Below are 25,102 nucleotides of genomic sequence, written 5' to 3' on the forward strand. Positions count from 1 at the left end.
ATCGCCGAGGGGAAACCCGCGATCGTCTCGCGGGGAAGCTGCCGCTGTAAACAGCATCTCCCCGTTCTGCCTAGCAACAAGTGACGCTGATCTCTGCTCCCTGTGATTGGAGCAGAGATCAGTGTTCACTAACACACAGCTCAGCCCCCCACAGTTGGTAACATGCCCCAGAACACACTTAATTCTTACGAGGTCACCCCCTGGTTATCTCCTTCACTGCCAGTGTCATTTACACAGGAATCAGTGCATTTGTATAGCACTGATTACTGTATAAATGACAATGGTTCCAAAAATGTGTCAAAAATGTCTGTCCGCCATAATGTCGCAGTCACAATAAAAATCTGGCTGCCGCCATTACTAGTAAAAAAAAAAAGAGAAATGCCATAAAACTATCCCCTTTTTTTGTAAACTCTATAAATTTGGTGCAAACCAATCAATCGCGCGTGTGTGTGTGTGTGTGTGTGTTTGTTTCCGAAAATAAGTAGAATGCGTATCGGCCTAAACTGAGGGAAAAAAACAATTTTATATATATTTTTGGGGGCTATTATAGCAAAAAGTTAAAAATAAAGCTTTTTTTTTTTTTTTTTTTTTTTTTTTTGTTTATAGCACAAAAAATAAAAACCGCAGGGGTGATCAAATACCACCAAAAGAAAGCTATTTGTGGGGGGAAAAAAATGTCAATTTTGTTTGGAAGCCACGTCGCACAACCGCGCAATTGTCAGTTAAATCGATGCAGTGCCGAATCGCAAAAAGTGGTCTGGTCTTAAGCCAGCAAAATAGTCCGGTCTGAAAGTGGTTAAGCAAGCAGTGGCCATCCATTAATGTAATTATGTATTTGTGGAAGTTTAGGTCTGGGTAATGATGCTCTGTGGTCTTAAAATGTACATAACCTTTGAGGCCAACCTGTTGCTTTCCCTGAATGCATGTGCGTTTTAAGCGGGGTTCCACTGCCCTAAACGTTTTTTTTGTTTTTTTGGTACAACATCAATGATTATGTCCTTAAAACTTATAACTCACTTGATGCATGTTCTCAGGGTTAAAGATGTCAGTTTTCTATTCCAATATCAAGTTTTAATTGTTGTTGTAGCCGGGTCGTCCTCTTCCGTGATACAGTGCCGCTGATCGACCAGCATGCACTGCGCGTTGTATCCCTGATCTTGCACAGTAACAGTAAATGGGAGCGTCATCGGAAGTCCCGGCCCGTTGTGATGGCAACAGAGCTGTGCAAGTAACAAAAGATGTCTAGCACCAGGCCACCGCACTGACTCCTGGGAACTATGACAGGAGGCAGTGCGGATGGAGGATATTGCGAAATATCCGCACTATCCCCGCCCATATCCGCGATCACCATAGACAGGAAATGGACATCACAAGAAGAAAAAAAAAACCTTCAGTTTTTGAATGATGACATCTATTAAATCAGCTTGAGATATGTTAAAATCAGGTGGAGCTCCACTTTAACATAATTCAGGCTTTGTGCAGTTTAGATCAAGACAAATGGGCATACATGAGAGGTAACCCTGTACTGCACTGGTAACAACTCTTAATGCCAGGTACACATGTACCAAAAGTCAGCCGCTTGTTCAGAGATTGCAGACATGATACAAGAGATGTTCAGAGACTTCGGATGTAATACAGTATATAGTCAGATGCGGACAGGATATAAGGGATGGTCAGAGATTGTACACTTGAGGGCTTTTGAGCTTCTAAATGTCTGTGTGCATTAGACCTACATGTAGTCACAATCTGTTTCTCCAAATATTTTTTGCAGTATTGTCTTTAAGTGGTGACCTGTCTCTGCTTGATTTTAGTGTTACCAACGGTGGCAAGACCACTCTGACTAACAGATTGATAAAAACCCTTCCCAATTGCTGTGTCGTACATCAGGATGACTTTTTTAAGGTAATTATTATTATTTTATTTTTTTTCCAATACTTTTCATTTCAGATGAAGTCTAGCAATATAAAACCTACTGACCCTTGTTGCTTTTGTGTGTTTTCATCCATCAGGCTCATGTCTTCAAATAACGCTTATGCAATATTGGCCAATGTTTGCATATTCAACAATTGTGTGGGGTGTTTTTTTTTTTTTTTTTTTTTTTTTTTTTCAGGCTTTTGTTCAATCAACCCCCCCTTAAATGATTGTGGGAATGCAAAGTATCTGAAGCAGGTTAATTGCACCTGCAATAAGTTCTGAGTGATCTCAGAAGTGTCTCAACCTGGTATCAAAGAGCGTTGCAATTTGAAAGGGCCAAAAACACAATTAGGGCCAGTGTTGACCACTGGCCCTAATTGTGTTTTTGGCCCTTTCAAATTGATGTAAACGCATCTTGGGTAGCATATTCTTTACAAATTGCATTACTGGCAGATAAGTGCCCTATAATACAAGTTTACAGAACTGTCTGCATACTCTCCTAGACATGACCCTTGTACATCTCTCTTTGTGGTCACTGTTTCAGCCCCAGGACCAGATCAAGGTTGAAGATGGATTTAAACAGTATGATGGTAAGACAGTGATGTTCTCTGCTTCAGTCAGATCACTGGTGGAGAGCAATTCAACAAGCAATCAAAACTTATAAAGTGATTATTCCTGTTAACTGTAACATAAATGTGATTTGTATTTTTATAGTGATCGATGCTTTGGATATGGATGCTATGATTGAAACGATTAGCGCTTGGAATAAGGACCCTGTAAAGTTTGAGAAATCTCATGGTATAAACAACACCATGGACAACGAGTTGTGTCAAGAGAACGAGGAGCAAGAAAAATGTCACATTCTGATTGTGGAAGGATTTCTTTTATACACCCATGAGTAAGTGTTTCTTCCTGTATAGGGATGTTGGTCAAGTACTGAAGAATTAACCTTTACAACCACAGCCACTTATATTGGTGGGCCAGTAATGGGCAATTCATGAATTTAATTTGACGTTTCAGGAAAGGGTAGCTGTTTATAGCCAACCAGTTTGTGATAAATTTGTCTTGGCCCAGCCATGTATAAGTGATCACCCAAAGAGATGCGTACCCACAACTTTTTATTTTTTTATTTTTTTTTTTTCCCCCCATACCACCTTGCATAGCATAAATAAATGTCTTTTGTATTCTAAGGAGAAGTTTTCCAATAAGAAAGCCAACCAAAGTGATGTTCCCATTATTGTACTGTAAGGTATAGGCACCCTTTGGGCCAGCTTTGACCCTGACACATCTGTTGCGATGTCACTAAGGAAAATATATTTAAAGCCTAGTACACATGATGAGAATATTAGACGAAAGATTACCCGTGTTTATTTTATTTTGTTTGCCTCATGTCGAAAAGCAATAGGTTACTAAAGTTGTAAAAATTCCTGCAAGATGGAATAAAAGTTCTGAAGTGATCTTTTGCTTCTTGTGTCTTGGCCACACACTTTCCACAATAATCAAAATATACTATAGAGTCAGTGTTCATTCTGTTATCATACGAGAAACTTTTTTTTTTTTTTTTGTGGCATTAAGTAGTTTTATGAAAATTTCAGTGCAAGTGTAAGGATATCAACATCACAATTTTTTTTTTACCTACCCTAGACAAACACCCCCCCCCCCCCCCCCCCCCCCAATTCATTGAATGTACAAATGTTGTTGTTTGTTTAATTTTTTATTTTTTTATTTTTTCAGACCACTGATAGAAATGTTAACCCATCGCTATTTTATTACGATACCCTATGATGAATGCAAGAGGAGAAGGAGGTATTTATATTTTCTATAAAAGGCATATTAGAGTTTATTTTCTGATATTCAGTATTGTATTGGGAGATCTGGATCTCCTGAAGACTGGTCATTGCCCCGTTTTTGTGTCAGATGTAAAGGAATTAGGTGAGCAGGGAATTAAAAAGTCAGTACACATTTAAGCCAGTCGTTCAGTGTAGAGGCAGTGTTCTGGTTGCAGAAAAAAACATGGATAGGGCCATGTGGACCTTGTGTATAGCTACCAGAAAGAAACAAGCTAGGATTTGGGCAGAACTGTGGTGAAAGTAATAACAAAAATCGTGTAGTTAACTACACATCAAGGTCCTCTCCTGTCTACACTCAGAAGTACTCATGGCTAACATTAAAGACCTCAAAAGCAAAGGAGTAAGTTCCATGGCCAAGAACTCGTGTGTTTTTTTTATTTTATCCTATCTGCCAGCAGCATCCTTGACAGCTGTGCTTTGTTTTAAATAGTGGTAAGGGGTTAACCTCTGTCAGAATTGTTTCCCTCTGTATCTCCATTTAGGGAGATTTACTTTTACGTAATTGTTTCTTTTTGGGGTTGGAGCAGGTATCTGGCTTTGACAGGTACCTGCTCCCACTTCTGGTTAGATGCGCTGTGGCAATCTGAGCTGGCAGCTTGGGGCCCCCCGCAGTGTTCAGGGACGCTTCACAGCTCCCAGAAGACTAGGGGACCATTCACAGGGCACAGCAGGAAACCAGCTGTGAAGCTTCACTGCTGGTTTCCCTTCCAATGTCCCTGTACCAAAAAGCTGGTTGAATAATCTTCTCGGGTGAGGACATCACTGGATCCCAGGACAGGTAAGTGTTCTTTATAAGACAGCAGCTACGGTAGAAAAAACGAAAAGTCAGCCAGAAGCTTTTAGGTACCCAAAGCTAAACACTCTCTTTCGCTGAACTATGTCCCTCACTAACGTGTGACTGCTAGATTTGCAGGATAAACTACATGTAGCTGTGCCTATATACTGCATTCTGCACTGTTCTGGGTACTAGACAGGAACTCTTGAACCCAAAAGTAGTTCATCACAGCGGCGCACAGCCATTCAGAATACATTGCTTTCTCTATCAATGAGTCAGTTTGACATCAGCACGCCTCTCTGACTCGGGAAGATTTGTTGCATTGATGGGATACACTGTTTTCTCTGGCTGAGCACCCCATGTAATACTGTGTCCTGGGTATGAGATGGGAAGTCTGGGCTGGCCCACAGTGTGGGATGCTGTATGTGGCCGCAGCTGCTTAGTTTATACCGCACATCTAGCGGCCTCATATGTTGGTGAGGGGCATGGTTTGTTTGGGCCAAGCTGGCCCAAACAATGTGAAGTATATTAACCACTTGCCGCCCGCCCTATAGGCAATTGACGGCGGCAAAGTGGTTTCATAATCCTGACCGGACGTCATATGACGTGATCAGGATTATGAGCCGCTGCGCGCCCCCGGGGGCACGCATCGCGGCGATCGTTGTTGCGGGGTGTCAGTCTGACACCCGGCAACTACGATCTCGGTAAAGAGTCTCCGACGGAGACTCTTTACCACGTGATCAGCCGTGTCCAATCACTGCTGATCACAGTGTAAATGGGAAGAGCCGGTGATCGGCTTTCCCTCACTCGCGTCTGTCAGACGCGAGTAGAGGAGAGCCGATCGGCTGCTCCTCTGACAGGGGGGGGTCTGTGCTGATCGATTATCAGCACAGCCCCCCCGAGGATGCCCACACTGGACCACCAGACCACCAGGGAAAAGGTAATCCTCCCTAGACCACCAGGGATGCCAGTCAGCACAATGGGTGCCAATCAGTGCCCATAATGGATGCCAATCAGTGCCCACAATGGGCATCACTGATTGGCATGCATTATTGTTTGGCACTGATTGGCATCCATTACTATAGGATAACACCTGTGCCGCCTATGAGTGCCCACCTGTGCCGCCCATCAGTGCCACTTCATTCGTGCCACATTGGTGCCCATCAGTGTCGCCTTATCAGTGCCCATCAGTGTAGCCCCATCAGTGCCCATCAGTGTAGCCCCATCAGTGCCCATCAGTGTAGCCCCATCAGTGAAGGAGAAAACGTACTTATTTACAAATGTGTAAAGGGAAAACTAGTGCGCTCCACCTAATGTCATAGGAAAACTAAATACAAAAAATGATGTACATAGGAAGCAGCCAGCATCAAAACAGTGATCTCAGCACCAAAAATGAGTATATAAATTAATAAAAATGCGGCGCTACCTAAAAGTGCTATCCCAAAATAAATGTAAATCAGATAATATCCACTAAATGCAACATATATAATATATGAAATAAATCAATATAAATAATCCAAATAAAAATGAACGTGTAACCAATATGTGTACAAAATTGATGAATGAAAATCCGTGAAAAAATCAATCTAATGGTTAAATAGAAATAATCTGCATTACGAACCGCCACCTACTCTTACCCCTACTCGGGATGCTGGTTTAACTGACAATCTGATGTTGTGCTTATGACTGTACTATGCATCATCCTGTGCTCTTTATTGGGAATGCTCTGTTCTCCTTTTTATTCTTTTTTCCTTTTTCCTGTTCGCACGATTCTTCGTGTTCTTGTTCACCCTTCCTATTTTCCCTCTTTCTCTTTAAGTTCCCTTCCTTTTTCTTTTTTGGTCACAGAAAGGTTTGTTAAATTGACCGGTAGCAGGCTGCAGGAATCTAACTCTCCCGGTAACTTGAGTGTCATTGTACTGTAATGCATGAGTTGATGCAATGTTGTATTCTTTGCCTTTGCTTACTGTGGTCTGTGACCGCTTACTTTTATTGCCTGTGCCTTATTGTTCCTTCTTTGATTTCTTTGTTTCACTTGAAATTTCAATAAAATGTCAGTTTTCAAAAAAAAAAAAAAAGAAATAATCTGCATTAAGAATCCAAATATAAACAGACGTATAAAAAATATATAATATATATATATAAAAATATGAAGTGAAAGTTCGTGAAAAAAGGCAAATAAAGTGATTATTTAAATAATCAATATAAACACGTGATTGTCCATTAAATAACGCGCACTGATGACTGGTAAACTTGCAAAAATAAAGTTCATGCAGAAAAGTGTGAAAATCAATTCCCAAAAGTGACAATCCACTGCAAACTTCAGTGCTTAATGGGTGCACCACCTATTTCCCCCAGCCTCTCACCTCCAATAACTGGTAAATAGGCACTGTGTATAAAGATAACTGCTGGCTTCTTATTCATTCAGTCACACTGCTCCACCGCTGTTAGTGTTTCACTGTATGGCTATGTATTACATGCCCTCCCAATAGCTCCAGGATGTCCAAGTAGTATAGGATAGAAGAACACAGAGGGCTTTCATGTGTAGTATTTCGCTATTTTATTGTAATAAAAGATAAAATCCACACTTACATCAACATATACAGCAGAGTGTGCAGCAGACGCGGACTTCCGGTTTCGGCCGTAACCGGAAGTGATAGGTCCGACACCAAATTCCTTCCCTGACGCGTTGCGTTACAGCACGTAACTTTTTCAAAGGGTGATAGGAAGTAGGTGTCATAGGTATTTATATGCAACGAGCGCCGTCGCCATATTAACTCAGGGCGGCAGCGCTATTGCGGACTCCAAATAAATGACTATAGCATCAATATTCAATATATTCCAAAGACACTTATAGTGAGACTACAAAAACCATATAGGTAAATCACTATTTAGAAGGAACATATAATTTAAAATAAAATTAATTTAAAAATAGGCCGTAATATATATGGACTTATAGAAAGAGCGACATCTAGTGGTTGAATATAAAATTGCTCTTTAAATTATTTAGCTTGAAAAAACAAAAGCACTAATGGGAGAAAGACATTTTGTATATACAGAAGAAGAGATCCTAATAATTATATCATTGAGCACATAATCACTAATTCTCTCTATTAAAAACGAACTATGTGAGAGGGAATATCTCAATGACAAATCTTTGTCTCCATAATATAAATAGACAAATATATACATAAAAAATCATTATAAAATTTCATGAAGGTTGATAAATCACCATAAATGTCGGAAAATAAAATCCATACAGTACCAGTGGATATAGACGCTAATATATATCGTATAAAAAATGTTAAAACTAATAAAATATAATTTTTTCTAAAATATATATAAAATTCTCTATAAATATTACTGGATAAAAATAGGTTAAAAATTAGAAATAAAACAATTGAGATCAAATTCAACGTTGTGTCCTAGTGGTGTAAGGGTACGAAGTTCATGTATCCATCTCGACTCAGCTTGGCTGATTTTAATCACCTTATTATCACCTCTCCAATGAGGTACAAATTTTTGAATACCACAGATTTTTAATGTCATAGGGTCTTTATTATGGAATTTGGTATAATGTTTAGATAGGCTATGTTTATCAAAACTATCTAAACATTATACTAAATTCCATAATAAAGACCCTATGTCATTAAAAATCTGTGGTATTCAAAAATTTGTACCTCATTAGAGAGGTGATAATAAGGTGATTAAAATCAGCCAAGCTGAGTCGAGATGGATACATGAACTTCGTACCCTTACACCACTAGGACACAACGTTGAATTTGATCTCAATTGTTTTATTTCTAATTTTTAACCTATTTTTATCCAGTAATATTTATAGAGAATTTTATATATATTTTAGAAAAAATTATATTTTATTAGTTTTAACATTTTTTATACGATATATATTAGCGTCTATATCCACTGGTACTGTATGGATTTTATTTTCCGACATTTATGGTGATTTATCAACCTTCATGAAATTTTATAATTTTTTATGTATATATTTGTCTATTTATATTATGGAGACAAAGATTTGTCATTGAGATATTCCCTCTCACATAGTTCGTTTTTAATAGAGAGAATTAGTGATTATGTGCTCAATGATATAATTATTAGGATCTCTTCTTCTGTATATACAAAATGTCTTTCTCCCATTAGTGCTTTTGTTTTTTCAAGCTAAATAATTTAAAGAGCAATTTTATATTCAACCACTAGATGTCGCTCTTTCTATAAGTCCATATATATTACGGCCTATTTTTAAATTAATTTTATTTTAAATTATATGTTCCTTCTAAATAGTGATTTACCTATATGGTTTTTGTAGTCTCACTATAAGTGTCTTTGGAATATATTGAATATTGATGCTATAGTCATTTATTTGGAGTCCGCAATAGCGCTGCCGCCCTGAGTTAATATGGCGACGGCGCTCGTTGCATATAAATACCTATGACACCTACTTCCTATCACCCTTTGAAAAAGTTACGTGCTGTAACGCAACGCGTCAGGGAAGGAATTTGGTGTCGGACCTATCACTTCCGGTTACGGCCGAAACCGGAAGTCCGCGTCTGCTGCACACTCTGCTGTATATGTTGATGTAAGTGTGGATTTTATCTTTTATTACAATAAAATAGCGAAATACTACACATGAAAGCCCTCTGTGTTCTTCTATCCTATACTACTTGGACATCCTGGAGCTATTGGGAGGGCATGTAATACATAGCCATACAGTGAAACACTAACAGCGGTGGAGCAGTGTGACTGAATGAATAAGAAGCCAGCAGCTATCTTTATACACAGTGCCTATTTACCAGTTATTGGAGGTGAGAGGCTGGGGGAAATAGGTGGTGCACCCATTAAGCACTGAAGTTTGCAGTGGATTGTCACTTTTGGGAATTGATTTTCACACTTTTTTCTGCATGAACTTTATTTTTGCAAGTTTACCAGTCATCAGTGCGCGTTATTTAATGGACAATCACGTGTTTATATTGATTATTTAAATCACTTTATTTGCCTTTTTTCACGAACTTTCACTTCATATTTTTATATATATATTATATATTTTTTATACGTCTGTTTATATTTGGATTCTTAATGCAGATTATTTCTATTTAACCATTAGATTGATTTTTTCACGGATTTTCATTCATCAATTTTGTACACATATTGGTTACACGTTCATTTTTTATTTGGATTATTTATATTGATTTATTTCATATATTATATATGTTGCATTTAGTGGATATTATCTGATTTACATTTATTTTGGGATAGCACTTTTAGGTAGCGCCGCATTTTTATTAATTTATGTACTTATTTACAAAGTTTTGAAACTGAAACAAAAAACATTTATTTTTTTCAAAATTTTCGGTATTTTTTTATTTGTAGCGCAAAAAATAAAAACCGTAGAGATGATCAAATATCACCAAAAGCTCTATTTGTGGGAAAAAAATGATAAAAATTTCATTTGGGTACAGTGTAGCATGACCGCGCAATTGTCATTCAAAGTACGACAGCGCTGAAAGCTCAAAATTGGTCTGGGCAGGAAGGTGTTTAAGTGCCCTGTATTGAAGTGGTTAAAAGATGGCGTTCAGCTTTAAAGCAGGACTAATGTTTTCTGTACTTGCCTGCCAAAGCAACCTTTCCATCAGTGAAACATTTACGCCCTGCCTCTGTCTGTGCTTCCACTTTTGCCTATTTTTATGTCAGACAGTTTTTTTCCATTTTCACTGGCTGGCCCGGGATAACATGACTATCCAATTGCCCTGTAGTTTTTCATCCAGGCACCCAAGGAATGACAGGACTGTACAGTGAGCTGCATATGCTTGGACTAATGTACAGTCATTAAATGCTAGTTAGTAGGTAGCCAAGATGCTTCCATGGCAGCAGAGACATAATGGTTTATTTACTAAAGATGCAAAGTCAGGCTCACTTCTGCCTAGAAACCAATCGGCTTCCAGGTTTTATTGCCAAAGCTTAGACAAGCTGAGGTTAGAAGCTGGTTTCTATGTAGACATGAGCCCGATTCTGCACTCTACAGCTTTAGTAAATAAAAGCTTACCTGCTAGCCGTTTCTATTTTACACACTTGGTGTCAAAACCTCCGGGAAGCCTGACATCTTGAGGCTGGCTTCACACTGCTGCGGCTAGGAGACCCGGATGTGATTCGCACCGCACTGCAGTGCAAATCACATCAGATCTCTGTGCGATGCGAGTTCAGCCATACAGGTAGTATGGCTGAATTCGTATCGCACTCGCACAGGACCCTTTTTTTGGTCCGCAGCAGAATCGTATCGCATGGGTGTTCACACCATGCGATCCGATTCCTGTCCGAGTTTGCAGATTGCACTGCGATATGCGAACTGATCTGGGGGTGTCAGTAACATTTCAATGACACTCCCAGCAGTTCGCATAGGGCAGTGTGAACTGCCGGCGGGAGGCATGCGATGCGGGAACCCGCCGCGGATTCGCGGCGTTCCCACATCGCTTCAGTGTGAACCCAGCCTAAGATGCAACTTATTTTTTTTTTTTTTTTTTTTTTTTTTTCCTTTCTTGCTAGGCTTTTCAAAGTAGGAATAGTTTTATGTTTTTTGGGCGGTGTAACCATAATAAACAAGTTATTTGGCAATGTGTGTGTTTTTTTTTTTTTTTTTTTTTTAATTATTATTATTGAAAGAATAGTGAAAAATGTTTGCAGCAGAAAAAAAACTTGTACTGCTCCGTCAGTCATGTTTGTGCTACATGAAGGTGAACATTTATCCCACTTTACTTTATGATGCATGTCTGCTGACGCTTAGTCATTGCTCTCTATGTGACAGCAGCTGTGTGTAGGAGTTGAATGAGGATGGAAGACACTTGACTTGTTCATTAACTATTAGTGTTCTATTGAAACATGCTTCTATCCATTATATAGATTTGTTGTGGGGTTGTGTTTGTGGGTTGTTTTTTTTTTTTTTTATTTTTTTTATATTCCTTGCAAGTATTATGACGTGTCCCAATATTCCTCATTTACCATATTTATCGGCGTGTAACACGCATCCCAAGTTTAGGAGGGAATTTTAAGGAAAAAAAACTGTTAGGAGGGACGTTTGGGGGGGGGGGGGGGGGAAACTTACATTTATATGCCCATCAGTGTCATTTGAAGCCTTGTCCTTCTTTTTTTTTTTTTTTGCTATGTTTATTTTAAAAAAAATGCCGCCGCCGAAATACAGAGCCGGATGTGTATCTCGGCGGCGCGCAGTAATTCTCGGCTGCTGAGAATGGCTGAAAGCCGCCCAGAGGCTCAGAATTTCGGGGAATCGGCGTATAACACGCACCCACGATTTTCCCCTGCTGTTAAGGGGAAAAAAAGTGCGTGTTATACGCCGATAAATACGGTAGTTATGTTTTTCAATATATTCCAAATGCAGACGTTAAAGGAAAGCTATCTGGGAGCCACCAATGCTGACCTCCTTTTGCAATACTGAGCTGCATGGCAATGAGTCTCTCAAATCTGAATCTGCAGTTTGTTCCAAGTTACCTCAAACTATACTGAATCTATTACATTGGCAGTACAGCCACAAAACTCATTTTCTGATAGAGAATTGTAAAGCGGCCGCCTGTACATTTCCTTGAAATGGCCATCTTAAATATGTTTTGTTTAGAATATATATTTGTACAGGGAGTTGTAAAGTAAACCTGGAAACGGTGTTGGTCTGGGATGAGATTCTGTGGACATAGCAGAGTGATTCATGGCTCTGGCAGCTGAAGTGTTAATGGCAGAAGGTTGCGCTGTGTGTTCTATCACAGGAGACAGTTGTTCGAGGTGACAGGAGGGCGAGGCCCTAATCGGTCAGCAATTTATAACCAGCGCCCTGTACACTGTGCTACTAGTCACCTCTGCTGGATTGTAATGCTGGAAAAGTCTGATAAAGAAAATATTGGCAGCTTATCAGGGTTGGATGTATGCATATCTTACTTTGTGTTCGGGCAGATTTGAGCTTATCTTTTTTCCCCCATTTTTATATTAGAGGTGTAACTTGGCGATTTATTCGAATTTTTTTTTTTTTTTTTTTCCATAAATCCTTTTAATAACTACGTGTTTTTTCATATTTTAAATTCTTCCTGACATGCCTTTGAAACCATCCCCCTGGACTACATTGCCACATGCAAGTCGAGAGCATAATGTGCTAGTATGCATCACCTACTATAGCACATTTTGAAAGGCTCCTTTTTTAAAACCAAGCCCTCCAGTGGCAGGCTGACAGGGCTTCCATCTTGAAATGAAATTCATAAATTCTGGGACAGTATTGGTCTCTGAGTATTGTCCGTTTCATTATCTTAGAGCCAATGTGTGTACAGTGAACAGTGCAGGGCTATTGGTCCCTTATTGTACCTGATGACATCCACATGCGACTGCTAGCTCAGAGTAAATGCTGGGGGGGGGGGGAGCCTGTCAATGCAAGGCATAAGTCGAGTATTGCACCTTATTTCTCTTACACCATAGTTATAATAATTATTTAAAGCAAATCAGATCAAAATGCACCTCATACTATATTTAGTTAAAGCAAAAGTAATTCGTGGGGCACAAACTTAAAAAAAAAGTTTACTTTTGCACAGCAGTGTGAATTGTCACTTGCTCAAGTAGGGAAATGTTCCCCATTATTCTCTCTGGGGGAAGGGCAAACATTTGCCCTATTCCCTGGCGTATGCATGCATTAAAGGGAGCAATATATTTATACAGCAGGAGAAAAAAATATTGTCTAGAGTTTTGCTCTATGCCTTTTTCACTCTTCTGGTTTTACCAGCTGTTCCCTGTATGCTGTGTATCAGCTAGATCTCAGAGAACAAAAGTATCTATCTTCTTGCTAAGTCATACCTTGTGATAATACAGTATGGCTGAGTGCCTATCTCCAGACATTGTGTGCCAGAATTAGAGTCAAACTCGTGCTTCTCCTTATCACTATAGGAACAGCTAAAGTGCTTGCTGTGAAAGGGCAAGCAAGGATTCACCAAGGTCTTCTATCTTACAGAGCAGCCCCTGCCACAGATGTCAGTGCCTGCACCTCTTTTAATTTGTGCTTCTGAAATCCAGACAATTGTACGGAGTTGTAGAATGAGTTATGTGATGTAACAAACCTGTACTGATGGGGAAAACCAAGGCTGCCACCTTTTTTGTTAGTTTCTTTACAAATACTTTTGTTGTCCTTGGCCTGTAATAAGTATGCCAATGAGGAATGCCCAGACTGCTAATCTGCATACTCCTTGATTCAGTCTATTTACTTTTTTTTTGTACTGCATCAGATCAGCACGATGGGCAGAGTACTGGCCTTTTCAGCAGTGCCAAGCTCCAACCTCCCATATCAGTGGCGGCTGGTGGTATATTTTCTTTGGGGGGCAGTGGCAAACTATGCAGCTACCCCATCCAGTCGGTCAGGTCACCACAGACGCTGAACTGACTGGAAGGGGGACAGGAGAGCCACAGATGATGGACGTAAACTGACCACGGTAGTCTGGGCTCAGCAGCCATGATTATCATGGTCAGTACACTGAGGTGGGCAGAGGAGGTGGCCGAATCAACTTTATTTTTATTTTACAGTTTAGAGGGGCAGGTTAAGCACAAGCACTGCTGTTTAATCTGCTATAAGAGAGCAGGATCCTTCCCATCCTTTATTTTTCAAACACTTTAACACAAGTTGATAAGCACAGGCACCTTCTGGCTGACAGCGAAGATGCATACATTGGCATACATAATAAAACTGCAGACAGTACATGTCTGACCACTGGAAATGGAGGCGCCACTCTAAGTGCAGTATTAAGAGTGCTTTAATAAAAACTTAAAATTTGGTACTCAAAGTACACTAGCAATAGGCGTGTAAACAAACTGTCAAACATCCATGGAGTGGAATCATTCTGTGAGCTGGAGGACGGTGGTATTCAGTAGAGCAAGCTGGAACATACACTGCTGACACTTCTGGTTGGTGGAACGCACGCCAACAACCAGGGGAATGACGTCCCTTCTGGGTGCTGGAGTGGATGGCCGAATAGGCGATGCGTTTGCGGAGCTACACTCCTTCCTCAGGCCTAATGTGGGCAGTGATTGGACCGGAGTTATATGGCCAGGAAAAGGCCCTGATTGGACAAAACAACCAGCATTCGGATGGATGCTAAGGAACACACTGGATCACTTGTGGATAGTATGCAAAAATGGGAAAGCAATATCAGTATATATGCAAATGAGATGTACATGGAATACTTCACAATTATCTAAACAATTTTGTGTATATAGAAAATATTATGTAAAACTATGCATACAGCAGATTGTTTCTACTTTATTAAATACAAATGAATGAATTTTAAGAAATGAAAAGTGAAAAATAAAAGTTTGATGAATAAATGAAAAAGTGAAAATGAAGATTAATTGTTGAAACTAGGATAAACATAGGAATGAAAACACAATAATTAAGAATATAAATGAAAATAATAGAAATAAAAAATGGAAAAAAAATTGAACATGATTGCACGTTTTTCTCATCTCTAGTTCTTTTTGAACCCCTGTGACGTATGCTTAAGAACAGTGGCATGTATGTAAAGTCCCCCTGAGAAGTCTGTGGTTCTTTTCAATCTTTTAGGTCCAGTTTTTAAATCTTAAATCTCTGGGAGCTTGAGTTTTTATTTTTAGGTCAACTACATCATAAACAGTGTTTCGGTTCTTTCCTTTTTGCAAAAAGCTTTTTTTATTCATGGTTTTAAAAAAAAAAAAAAAGTTTTTTTAATTTTTTTTTTTTTTTTTTATATTATTGTGTTTTCCATTCCTATGTTTATCCTAGTTTAAAAAATGTAATCATTTTATATTTTCCCTCTTTCATTTTTTTTCTTCATCATTTATTAAACATTTTGTTTTTTTTTTTCCCTTTTTTTTTTTTTTTGTTTTTTAAATTTTTCATTAATTTGTATTTGTTTTTTTACTTTATCTGCTGTACACATCTTTTTATATATTTACACAATTGTTTAGATAATTGTCAAGTATTCCACGAACATCTCTTTTGCATGCTATCCACAAGTGACCCAGTGTGTTCCTTATCAGCATCCATCCGAATGCTGGTTGTTTTGGCCAATCAGGGCTTTTTCCTGGCCATATAACTCCAGTCCAATCACTGCCCGCGTTAGGCCTGAGGAAGGAGTGTAGCTCCGCAAACGCGTCGCCTATTCGGCCATCCGCTACAACACCCAGAAGGGACATCATTCCCCTGGTTGTTGGCGTGCGTTCCACCAACCAGAAGTGTCGGCAGTGTATGTTCCAGCTTGCTCTACTGAATACCACCGTCCTCCAGCTCACAGAATGATTCCACTCCATGGATGTTTGGCAGTTTCTTGTTTTACATGCCTATTGCTAGTATACTTTTGCGAGTACCAAATTCTACTTTATTTTTATTTATTTTTTTTAGCACTCTATTAATACTGCACTTAGAGTGGCGCCTCTGTGTCCATTTCCAGTGTTCCTAGAAGATTGCCTTGCTGCTTCTTAGTCTTCAAAAGGGGCTGCCTTCTACAGTTGGTTTTTCAACTACATGATATGGACTTTCATAAGCTATGACTTGTTTTCTTGTCATTATTCCTCTTGTGACTGTTTATATGCTATTTTAAGTTGCCCTTTCTCCCCCCCCCCCCCCCTCCTTCTCCTTCACCCTTGTTTATGAGCAGTCTGATGGTGAAATATACAGCGTAAGAGTTAGCGCTCACTCTACCCACCAGTACATGTCTGACCAGGAGACTGCAAAGGAGGTCTCTTTGATTAGGAAAATTACATTTGACAAACTACTTCACTTATGTGCTGAGAAACTGGAAACTTCTTGCTCACAACAGTCTCATATAACCATCAAGTGTCTAAAATAGCAACGCTCTCTGGTCTTTATTATATAAATTTTTTATTTTTTTTTGAAAATATTTTTATTGAGTTTAAGACAGTCAACAGGTAACAGTAAACATGCCACAGCACCAGGACTAGACCCACGCAGGGGCCAATGAGTTGTTTCCAACATTATTAATTCTACAGCTGTAGCACGTCCACAAGAACAAACAACAACTAACTTGGTGCTAGGTTGGCTCCCACTCAATTGAGATATCTAAGGACCAAATTCTTCAGTCGGGCCGTAAGGGACTATAAAAGAAATGAACTAAACCCATAGCAGTAGCTACACTATCTAAAAAGCAAATAAAGGAGTAAATCGATACTAGGCACCCACTGCAACAAAAATCCCATCCACCCGTAAAGTGGCAACATGTACATGTTCAGTTTGTGGACGCCTCAGCCAGCCACCTGGCCCACACTCTCGTGTATTTTTTGGGGCATCCTCTATTATGGTATGTTTCCTTATAATGTGGTAGTACATTATTGACATGAGTTTTCCACAACAGAATTCACGGCGGGGCCTGCTTTTTTCCTTTATTATATATAATTAATTTATTATGTCATTGTCTTTTCAATGTTGTGTCAACAGCTCTAGAAATTACACCGTTCCAGATCCACCGGGACTTTTTGATGGCCATGTATGGCCAATGTATGTGAAACACAAGAAGATTATGGAAGACTTGAATGTTTGTGTGGGTAAGTGTTTGGTACTATACATGTCTCTCTACAGGCAACTTTTGCATTTCATGTAATATAAATATTACTTTATTTATTTTTTCTTTATAGAAAAGCTTGATGGAACACACACACGGGAGGAATTATTTAACAGAGTATATGGAGATGTGCTAAATCTGTTAAATTGAAGGTATTTTCTTGTATTTCTATTAGAATTATAGGCTCTTTATCTTTTTGAAAGACTTGCAATCCAATATGTATTTAAAGGATAATGGAAAGAACCCGAACTCTGGTATCCGTCCAAATTCTTTCTTTGATAATCGCCAAGTACAGAGTAACTTTTTTCCTGCAAAGTGTGTATGCAATATATTCATTTTATTTCTAAGGGTAGCCACACCACTCTATGCTTGAAGTAAATGCCCAGGTGCTCACCCACATAGAAATCCCATGCCAATCCAAACTGGTTTAAAGGCACTTTAGGGTCTTGCAGTAGAGGAAGATCAAAAACAGCAGTTTATTTTATTTTTCAAACATTTTGATGAAGCGCAGACTATCTTTGAGATAGACTGTGCTTCATTGAAACGTTAACAATAAATACACTGCTGTTCCTCTTCCTCTACAAGACCCGTAAGTGCCTCTAAACCAGCCTTGGAGTTTTAGCTTATATACTTTTTTTTTTTTTTTTTTTTTTTTTCAGAAGGTTAACTTTGTTTTAAAGCCCTCCCTACACAAAAATATGATTTGTATGTAGCACATACATTAAGGTGTTTTTGATCTAGGACTGAACCATTATATACAATACACATTTCACATTACTATTTGTATAATTATACCCTAGCAACTAGAGGACCTCATTGACCTCTGTAGATGTATGTACAGTTTTTGATGGTGGTCTTGCTAGTCTGTATAGCAAATTACCAATGGCAACCTGTGTAAATTTTGCAAAAAAAAATTACAAATTTGTATTGGCCCATCTTGTATGCTCATATGGAAGGGATTACCTCTGCGTGGCTCACTTACGACACCTCTGACTTGATACCATGTCACCTTTACACTTTTCTATAGGGGGTATCCTATAAAACCTTTTACTATTTCCTTTTGGAGAGAAAATTTTATTTTCTGTAGTTATTCTGTAAACCAGCCATATTGCTTTCTGTATGTGTGGTTCTGCTTCAAATCTGTTTACTTACCTGATGTTGGGATTCATGTTTATGTTCTAATGTTTGCCTTTTCTTTTATTTTACAGTTAAACTGCAATAAGAAGTGGCCTTACACCATAGATGCATTATGGATTTTAATTTATTTTACACTCCCTCCATCAGGGTTTTTTTATTTATTTTTGATTGAAGAGAACCATTTTGGAAATACGTTTTTGAAAAGAGAGCACTCCACCCAAATAAACACTTCGTTTTAAAAAAAAATGGTTGTTTTTAATTACTTGTCACATCTTTGTAAGAAAGCTTAGATTTTTTTTTTTTTTTTTTCCTGGGATTCCAGTGCTTCCTGGTGAAGCTGCATGTGTTCTAAAGATTCATCGTGGCCTACTGAAGAAAGGCCTTGCCAAACCTTTCTTTAGAGAGATTCTATGCATTTGCATTATCTGCTATACTCCCATTATTGTGTGTGGACCTTGCTTTGGTCACTGGATGACTGAATTCAATACAATGGCAGCTCTAATTTATATTGTCTGATCAGAGTAACACTGGCAGGGGTGATTTTATCAAGCAAATATCTAGGGGATAAACAAATGCAGCCCCACTGCATTTATGGACCGACCAGCTGCAATGTATACAATTGTTTTTCAGTGCACTTTAAAAAGTGGCCTAGGTTTCCTATTATGTTGGCACAATACTACAGTTGAGCCACAAAAGGGGTTAGGTATTTATGAATCCATGTAGATGGCAAAGATATCCTAGCAAGAAATCACACTTGCCACATAGTGTGTCATGGCTTTTCTTGTGTCGAATGCTTGAGTTGTGAAAATTGGCTTGTTTACCTGATTCTGAAAAGCATGGAAGTTAAAGCTAACCTTCTATGAAGCAGATCTGTTTGCTCTGTGTCCCCCCAGGGATAGTTTCCTTGTAGTTTTCCTGTCCATATGTTGGATGACTTGCAGAATTGGCTATATATATTTTTACAATTTTTATTTGTCAAAAAGGACATCGAATTATTTTTTATTGTTCTATTTTTGCACTAACCTAAAAGCATGTTGTATATCAAACTTGCTTTTTGTAATTTTTATAAACCTTGCATGGCCATACTGTGTTTAATATCTTTTGTGAAGCCATCTTCCTTTATTTATGTATGAGCTTTGTGTGATGTGTATTAAATTATAAAAACTGAATATCAGAAATCTCTCAGAAAACTGCCACAGATTTCCTTTAATGCATGTATCCTTAATGCTGTATGACTGTGAATGTTTTTTTATGTGCTGTGACTAGCTATAAATCCTAGGTGACCAGTCTCTGGCAGTTAGAGCTGGAAAAAGTGTATGTGTGCAACTTTAGTAGGGGAGGGTTAAAACCCATGTCGGGATCATGGTTACTAGCATCAGAACATTTTTCTGCTTCCACTACCACAGTCCAGTCCCTCTAAAGCAGGGGTCTCCAAACCTCAACAAAAGGCCACTTTTCAGCCTTTCAGTCTTTAGGATGACTGGACTGTGGCCAATGGGAGCAGAAATTGCCCCAGCATCAATAACATTAGCTCTGTGGGGTGAGGTGGCCAACAGGCACAGAGAGAATAAAGAATAAAATGGAGAACTGCCTGTTCAGAATCTCCTGAAGGAACCAGTACCTGAATCTCAGCCAGATAAGATAAAGCCTTCTGCAAACCAAGGAACTGCCATAACTAAAGCCTAGTACACACAGGCTCAATGTTGGCCGGTTCAATAGTAACCAGCTGACATTTGGCCAGCTTCTGTCAAAGAGGCGTGACAAAAGTCTTCTGGTTGGCTCCCGATCAGAGCTCTCAGCCAATGGCTGAGTGCTGACTGTAGTGTTCTGGTGGGGGATTGTAACCTGTCATAATAGACAACAGGGGTGATTACTGTACCAACATTGGATGGTTAGTACCGTTGCTCAAGCCTGAGCTTTTTTTTTGTTCTCCTCACCCCCCTAGAGTGCTAGTATGAAGACTAGCCTGACTGAAGGGAGTAGGGTGAACAAAAGGTACCCCACAAAGCTAGGCAGGGATGCTGTTCTACAGATACACCAGAAGAATAAAAGGATAAGCAGCGACCCAGACAGTTAAAAATCCAGAACACACCTGCAGCAGGATGCCAGCATGTCCTGCCTGCTGAGGGTCCAGAATAGCGCAGCCATCCAACAATGGATGTTTTCTGCCATGCAGGAGATGAGGAACACCCTGGTACTGAACCCCCACCCTTCAATGAGAAGACTACAAGCTGAGGAAATTCAAATGGTAATTTATTGTCTCAGGAAGACAAAGTGGTAAAAAATAGCATATTCAGCATTGTTAGGACCAGGCTGCTCTTCCTGTCACAGGAAGACGGACCAAACTTTTCTATAGGTGAAAGGCCTGAAACGTGTTAGTGATGTCCAACTGAATTAAGGCCAGGAAACCAACCTGTCACAGTGGGATCCCCTGGTAAAGTGGGGACTGTCTGTGTTGGGAAACCCACATTCACCATCTGGGTGTATTACTCTGATTTTAGGCCCTAAAACTGAAATATCAACAAGCGAAAAGACTGTTAGGAGTCTCTCAAAGGGAAGTAAGGGACCAATGACCCTCAAAGTGAAACTTTGTTTTGGCGCCTGTTGTATTTTGCAGATTTGCACTACAGAATGTGTTCCATAGGACACCATGTTAAATGGACTGCAGTGCAAATATGCAAAATACACTAAGGGCTCTTTCACACGGGGCGGATCCGTGATGAGCCGCCCCGTGGATATCCGCTTGCTCACTGCAGGGACGGACCCGTCAGGGCGCTGCTCTCCCCTATGGGAGATCGGATGACGATGGCCTGCAGAGTCCGTCGTTATCCCTTGCCTGATGGAAAAGTAGGTTTTTCAGATCAGAGCGGGTCAGATGTCAGCGGACATGTCACCACTGACATCTGACGCTCCATAGAGGTCTATGGAGCATCCGTTCAGGTCCGCCTAAAAAAAACTGACAGGCAGACCTGAAGGGATCTGTCGTGTGAAACAGCCCTAAAACTGCATAGGTGTGAATTCGGCCTTGGTGAGGAACAGACCATGCTATACACCTGGGAAGCCCTAGCCCATTGAAGCTTGCAGGTGTTTGGACTTTCCGCTTGACCGCTTTTTTTTTTTTTATTTTTTTTTTATTTAATCCTGACTGAAAAGCTAACTCAGGTTACCAGTGGCTGAGGGATCCTGCTTGAGGAAATCTACCTATTCAGTTTGACAAAAAAAGGTTACCTCCAACACAGGTCAGAGGACTAAACTTGTTAATTCATACTATGATTTCCAGAGGTACTCTGTCAGGGAAATCCTAAAAGATGACCTGTTTAGGTGGATCACTGGTGCATCCTTCAGTAAGAGCAGAGCACTTCTTTATGAATGCCCTCCTTCAAAGCAAAGGTTCGACACACTAGACCTAAATAGCAGGTGTACTGGAAAAATCTTTGCAGCTGTTGGAGCCCTAAAAGACCCAAGGCCTGGACGGCTAATCCTCTAGATGCATGTTAACATGCACTACATTGATAAGGTTTGAAACCACTTGTAAATCTAAACAGCAGGACACTGCAGTGCCTCAAAGTCTCCAAAGGTGGACAGTTGGGACTTTGAATCAGAGATGGTAATATCCCAATTTCATTTAGGGCTCAGGTGAATCGGAGACAGGCTCTGCAGTGGTTACATGCTTGGAGCCTGTGTGGGTGGAGTGCCTCAGTATCTGAGTACAAATGGCTCAGAAGTCCAGAGTGATCATGGAGGTCCCTGTGGGCATGGGGGAGGCCCGATGGAGCAGAGAAAGACTCCAATTATGACAACAGGGGCCAGGTTCTGGATTACGGGAGCTGGTTTCTTCTGGGCATACCAAGTAAAGACCCCCCAGGACCACACTAGGAAAGTATTGGCTGTGGCAGCAGCCTGTCTTCTGTGCGTCTTGGTGAAAACTGCATCTGCAGAGCACAAATGCAGACAGATTATGCTGTGAGGCAAGTCCTCACAAATCTGGGTAGCTGGTACTGATGAGGAAATGTTGGGAAAGGCACTTTTCCTGTGTGGAACACTCCACCCAGTGTATGTCAGTGCTGGATCCCTCAACCCTTCCTGTAGGAACTTTGAAAAGGCATCCAATAATGCAAACAGCCTTGCTGAGTATTCAGAGACAGGTCATTATAACTAGCTGTGCCACAGCTATGGACCTTAAAAAGCACTCAATGGCTATCCAACAGCACACTAAGGTCTGGACAGCACCACAATGCTGAGCCCATTGCCAGAGGTCGTGTTTCAGGATAGCTCTTGCGGGTATCGGGTACAGCCTCCAAAGCTAGTGCTGAGGAAATTCTGAGCCTGAATAGCTGCTATGCAAAAACCAGCTCAAGTGTCTGTGGTAAGGACTCTCTACTAAAGTATTTTGAGGGGGGGTGGGGAGAAAAAAAAAAATTAAAGTGTCAAAGGCTCTAGCCTTTTTTCAGCATAAATTAAATCCACACTCCTGGGACAATAGCAAAAAATAAAAAAACAGGCTTGCTGGGTATAAGAGGGGTTATAGAGAGGCTGGTTTACAATTTTTCTGTTTGCTAGTGTCCCAACCCACTATAGGCAGCATTATAATGTATTGGCTTCAAAACGGATGTCTTGAATGTATGTTTGTCATTTACATTTCAATAAGCACTGACATTATTACACATTAAAATAACTGGTGCAGAAAGATCTGATGCCTGCAGTACACAGGTTATGAAAAGGTCCAGCAGTTACAGGTGTGTTCCCACTGAGGAAGCACTCTAGGTTGTACAAGGGCCATCCTAGGTCCCTAACTGGTTACTAAATAATTACATTGTATGGAAATCTTTTGCATCTCTCTGGAGTTCAGTGTTGGGTTTCGTGTGCCAGTTATGGAGATAGAATTTGTGTTTTGGCTCAATTTCCTCTGCAGCCATAGACTATACTTATGCTGGGATCCATCCAATTCTGTGACAGGCTCTGGAAGCTATGCTAGGAATCCATTGTGTTTGTAGTCATCCTATCATTAAACTCTGGTAATACAACAGCTCGAGTATATGCTGCACACAATCAGAAAATACTTAAGTAAGAAGTTGAATGTGGAACAAACATTCTCCTTAGGGAAGGGATAGAACACTTTTTTTCTGATATTTCCTATCCCCCGTTGTCACCAGCACAAAGTGTTTTTATTGCAGTTTGTGCTACAATAAATGAGGAAACATCTTAATCCTAATAGTCTCTGACACTAGTTACAGGACAGGAAGCGAGATCATATATGCTTAATGGTAACCTGAACATAAATATATTAGTACAGTTGGGACTGAATGCAACATCAGCCAGGTTTTTCTCTGCTGCTTTTGCCCATGGTGATGTCAGATGAGATCGGAGGTCAGAACAAACCTTCCCAGTGGTAACAGCTATGAAGAAACCTTGGTGGAAGGGGTTAGAACTTCACTCATGCTTTTACTTAATGTATCTGGCACTAGAATATTCTGATTTGATTCTAAAGGTGCCTATCTGAATGTACTTCAACCTTGGCTACAGTACTCTAACCAAACAAAACATCTATACAAATAGCATAGGTATTTAGAGCCACGTAACTATGATGACTTGAATTAAGTTGCTCTTAAACCAACTTAACAAATGTCTACAACAATATCATTAACCAACTTCAAATGCTTTCACTGCCTAACTTTTAAACCATCAATACACTTTGCTGAAGGATATTATTAAAGTAGTAAACTCCGCTAAATAATTTTCATTTTAGGGTCCCCCCAGGTGGGTTATGCCATAATGTGCTAGCATGCACTGTATATAAGTACATTATGGCAGACTTGGCTGTTAAACTATGCTCTCCAGTGTTGTGGTGGGATCAAGCCAGCAGTGCTCCAGCACTTCCATTTTGACCCAGTCTTCCTTCCGGGTTCTGTCCCATTAGCCGTTTTATAGGCCAGGCCACGATGACATCACTTCGGTACCTGCACACTGACGGGCAGGAGGACGCTGATAGGGTCTCTTCCGTCATAAATACCCTGAATGTCAGCAAAGTGTTTGAAAAATTAACTTTACTTCCACATTAACACCTTCCCATCCGGCCTATATTAGGATGACAGGTGAGAGGTGGCTTTTCCATCCTGACTGGACAGCATATGACATTTTTCAGAAAGCACCACTTGTGGGGCCACGCAATCTGTCACCAATCGCAGCAGGTCACGTGACAGTTGTACACAATGGATGGCTTCCTTTCATGCCATCCATTGTGTACAATTATGTTGCTAGCTGTGACTGATCTATTTGATCACATGGTACAAACGGGGTCAATCACAGCCCATCTGTACCATGTGATTAATCACAACAAAACAAACAGAATGAATCAGTTTTACTGAATTCAGTAAAATGCTTGCTTATAGCAATGTAATTCAGCGCTATAAGCAAACAATGTATAAAACAAAAAAATCCTGATTACTTACCCAACGTCATACTATGTTACTTTGGTAACATTATATTGTTCTGGTCACAGTGTATTTTTGTACTGTCACCTGACCCTGACCACCACCATACCAGTTATATGATGACTCTGTACTCCACAGGTGACAGTATGTAAATTATTAATTTTCCAAAATATTACAACTTTAAAAAATAAAATCACCGTGTCTCTTACTAAAAATATCTTGCACTGAAAAGGGGTCAATTGGGAGATACATTTTAGGGCTTCAAGCAATGCGATAGGCCGTCAGGCGTCAGTACATCAGAATTGATACATTTTAACATATATACCATAGTTATTGGATTCTATAACTTACCTACAGACTAATATACCCTGGTTTGGGTTATTTTTCACCAAA

The 25,102-nt window shown here is 39.8% G+C and overlaps 1 protein-coding gene across 1 annotated transcript in view; it reads left to right on the forward strand.

Moving 5' to 3' along the window:
• Nucleotides 1–18,524, forward strand: part of LOC143962841 (nicotinamide riboside kinase 2-like) — a 31,654-nt gene extending 13,130 nt beyond the window's left edge. Inside the window, exons 2-8 of the mRNA XM_077472308.1 lie at nt 1,812–1,902; nt 2,459–2,504; nt 2,629–2,812; nt 3,649–3,720; nt 17,018–17,124; nt 17,215–17,293; nt 18,350–18,524. Of these exons, the coding sequence (XP_077328434.1) occupies nt 1,812–1,902; nt 2,459–2,504; nt 2,629–2,812; nt 3,649–3,720; nt 17,018–17,124; nt 17,215–17,291 (577 nt within the window). The 3' untranslated portion in view covers nt 17,292–17,293; nt 18,350–18,524. The remainder of the gene's footprint in view (nt 1–1,811; nt 1,903–2,458; nt 2,505–2,628; nt 2,813–3,648; nt 3,721–17,017; nt 17,125–17,214; nt 17,294–18,349) is intronic.
• Nucleotides 18,525–25,102: the final 6,578 nt, after the last annotated feature.

Source organism: Lithobates pipiens, unplaced genomic scaffold (assembly GCF_037356315.1).
Source record: "Lithobates pipiens isolate NorthernLeopardFrog02 unplaced genomic scaffold, aLitPip1_a1.2 Scaffold_8, whole genome shotgun sequence".
Lineage (NCBI taxonomy): Eukaryota > Metazoa > Chordata > Amphibia > Anura > Ranidae > Lithobates > Lithobates pipiens.